The sequence below is a fragment of the Leucopleurus acutus genome (genome assembly GCF_964270905.1).
Source record: "Leucopleurus acutus genome assembly, chromosome: 12".
Taxonomy (NCBI): Eukaryota; Metazoa; Chordata; class Mammalia; order Artiodactyla; family Delphinidae; genus Leucopleurus; species Leucopleurus acutus.
Genome location: NC_139154.1, coordinates 17,744,373 through 17,747,837, shown reverse-complemented (window position 1 = coordinate 17,747,837; position 3,465 = coordinate 17,744,373). Strand labels below are relative to the sequence as shown.

The 3,465-nt window shown below is 52.5% G+C and overlaps 1 protein-coding gene across 1 annotated transcript; it reads right to left on the bottom strand.

Moving 5' to 3' along the window:
* Nucleotides 1-270: 270 nt before the first annotated feature.
* On the bottom strand, nt 271-2,076 carry COX5B (cytochrome c oxidase subunit 5B). Its single transcript, XM_082851661.1, has 4 exons — nt 1,942-2,076; nt 1,319-1,392; nt 1,051-1,150; nt 271-482 (listed from the first exon to the last, which is right to left on the bottom strand). Exons 1-4 carry the CDS (start codon nt 2,042-2,044, stop codon nt 370-372), a joined length of 390 nt encoding a protein of 129 aa, XP_082707787.1. The 5' UTR covers nt 2,045-2,076; the 3' UTR covers nt 271-369.
* Nucleotides 2,077-3,465: the final 1,389 nt, after the last annotated feature.

Genomic DNA, 3,465 nt, shown 5'->3' with positions numbered 1-3,465 from the left:
ACAAGGTATTTATTTATTTATTTATATTAAGATGTAAACCACCCTCAGAGAACAGGCCCCCAGTGACAAAGCTAGATGATGGAGCCAGTATTACAAGTCCAGTCAGCCTGACTCCACAGCCCATTTTCCCCATGCCAGGTGGTAGCTACCACTGCATTAGGGAACTGGCAACCTCGGTGTTCAAAAGCAAGTGGATGGCAAGCTAGTATTAACAGACAGCTATTCCCAACATAATCATCCATTCCTTCCCAAAAAACACAGGAAAGAAATAAGACCAGCCAACTATGGAAGGAGAAGCCAATGTAATGGCTAGTCTTTACTGGAAAGAAGAAACTTTACATCACATTCTGAGTGAGTTAGTGCAGGGGCTCAGTGGGCCAGCTGGTGGGGCACCAACTTGTAATGGGTTCCACAGCTAGGGCATCGCTGGGCCTCGCCCTTATGCAGCCAGAACCAGATGACAGCACTGTTGTCTTCTTCACCTGAAAGAAAAAAGGTGGCTGAAGGCCATCCAGCCTAGAAGAGGGGACTTTTTCAACGTTAACCTCTCTTCCTCAGGCACCTCTGAGACACAGAGTTATGGCTGACACCTTATCAGTTCAAGCTCTCTCCCCATTTTTCAGATGAAGAAACTGAAGCCAAGTTTACCTGTGAGTAAGCTGATCTCTTATCAGAATCACCACAGGTTCTCACAGTTCCCTGCCTATGCAGAACCCCAAAGCTGGGTCCATCCTGGTATGTACCCCTAGTGCCTAACATGGTGTGTGGCAAAGAGAAAGCACAATAAATATTTTGTAGATGAATACTCCTTCACGCTGCCTCTCCAATGAGCCAGTATTATTGATGTTCCAGGCCTCTTTACCATTGAGGATGACCTACTCGGGCAGAGAGGCCTGAGGGCCAAGACCCTTAGAACAACTTATTTACACACACATCTTCTTTATACACCTACACTCACACACAACAACAGATGTGAAGCAGCTGATAGACATCCTGTATATTAAACAAATATTAAACAAATGGATAAGAAAACAGTGGTGAGGTACTTACAGATGCAGCCCACTATCCGCTTATTGGTGATGGAGGGGACTAAATTAGGGTCTTCCTTGGTACCTGAGGCTGCCTTTGGGGCGAGTATATTGTACGGGTCCTGAAAAACAAATGAAGGACCCATTATGCCAAATGACCCCTACCCTCTAGGGGATAGCAGTACTGTTCCCACAAGCCAGGTTTCCTGGATGGAAGGCTCCCAGAGAGGAGGCCGCTCTGACTCCATCCAAGGCCACGAGCTCCCGAGAAGACACAAGGTTCTCCTCACCAGTCCCTTGCGTGCAGCCAGCATGACCTCCCTCTCCAGCCCAGTGGCCTGCTCATCATCAGTAGGAACACCACCTAAAGGAAAATACGTGAATTACGATGTCGCCTGAAATGATCAAGGAAAATGCATACATGGACATCTCTGCATACTTTTAGTGGGTCCACAGGCTCCTAGAGGTTACCCATACCCACTAACCCCTAAGGACCAGAGTCACGATACCCAAAAGTGGTACGGGGTGATCCTTTCTTCCTTCGACCATGGAAGCACATTTTTTCTAAAACCAGGTCAACCAGAGTCCTAGTGGAGTGCATCGACCTTGAGGCGGGCGCGGGCCTGAAGGGCGGCTTAGCCCCCCCACGTCCCGGATGCAACCCCTGCCCACCAAGGTCAGCCGGCGTCTCCGTTTAGGATTTTTTCGCAGAAGGGTCAGTATGGTGGTCAGTAGCAGCGGCGGCCGAGAACAACGGGGAGACGCCCGCGGAGTCTGAGGTTCTCGGGTCCGTTGCGGCGGTCACTGGGGCCCGGAGGAGCTGAACGGCCTCAACCCCCCGCTCCTTGCTGCCTTAACACCACCCCGGGAGGGCAACGGCGCGGGTCCCCGGCGCTCCCGGCAGGCCAAGTACCTCCAGACGCCATAGAGCGCACCACGGAGACTCCACTGGGACCGCGGGCCCTCAGGGCCTGCGCGGCCAGCGCTCCAGCTCCGCGGAGTAACCTTGAAGCCATCACGCCAGCTACAAACACCAGCACTTCCGGGAGCAGGCTCCAGAGGCAGAAGGCACTTCCGGGGGAGGGCTTCTTTCCCCTCCGTGTCCACCTTCCGCTTCCTTCCGGCCTGGAGCCCGCCCCACTCACCTGACTCGGCCGGGGGGCGGGGCCGCGGGAAAGGCTGCGCATGCGTAGCTCTGCTTCGTTGCGTCCGCCGTGCAGCCGGGCAGGCGTGGAGGCGGTCAGGGTCTCAGTTGTAGGCTTCTGGCGACCCTGCCGTTTACTAACGCTGGGATTAGGTGCAACTCGTTTTGCGTCTGTGGGCCTCAGGGTCCTCGTCCGTGGAAAGGGTCAACCACACTGGAGTTCCTGTGCTTCTTGCATGATAGTGGTGCTCAGGCAGCGTGGAGGCAGCTGATGGAAGACGTGAAGCCAGTGCCTGTCAGGATACTTGCTGCACACGAAACTGTCCAGATTTACGAGTGGACTCCCAAAGGCCACTGTGTTAGTTGTGATGCATGCTAATTGTGATGCTGGTTCTCTTGGCAGTGTGTGAGCCACTGCAAACTTGTGGCCCAGCCTACAAGAACTTGGGCAGGACCTGCCCGCAGTCCAAGCATCAGTTTCCTGTTACAGTGGTTTTGAGGTGATGAGGTCCAGGCCTGAGGCGAGGCTGGGGAGGGGGAGGAAGGTAGGGCCAGATTGTGGGCCCCTCCCAGGACCAAAGACCTTGGTGATGTGGGGTGAAGGGGTGGCTACTGGGAGGCTGTTAACTCAGAAGAGGTTAAGGGAAGGGAAGCAGGAAGCGGAGTTGGTAATGGAGAATGGAGTCCCAGAACGTACTGGGACGGGAGTTCTGCGTTTAAAACTGAAAACATCTTCCGTAGCTCCCCCATTGCCCACAAGCTAAGATGTGCAAGTTTCTTAGGGTGGGCTTTGTAAACACTGCCTGCCGTGGGCTCCTAGGCCCTAGTTCCCATTGTCAGTATAGCCCTGTCACAGTCTGGCTGCATGCAGTATCGGTTTCCCTACCGGATAGAAAACCCCTTCAGAGCAGGAATTATGCACTATTCACCTTTGAATTCTCACTGCCTTGCAGAGGCCCGGCATATAATAGGATCAAGTAAATTTTAGTAAATTTATTTTTTGGAGAGAATATACAGAATCAGTTTTGTAGGGCTTCTCCTGGCCCAATGAGGTCAATTTGAGGTAAATTGGGGAGGGTTGAAGTCCCAGGTGTTCCCACCTGTCCCGTGGGGGTTATATTTTCAAAAGGACCTGATGGAGCATTTCTTCACGTGAGCACAGCTGGTCTTTGTGGGTGACCCTCTATCAAGAAAAAAAAATCATCTCTAAGGCCAAAGATGTCTGGATCCTCTTTAAAGGTGTGTTTTGCTTTTAATGGCTTCAGCTGTTAATCCCTTCTTCCTTACCTCCAC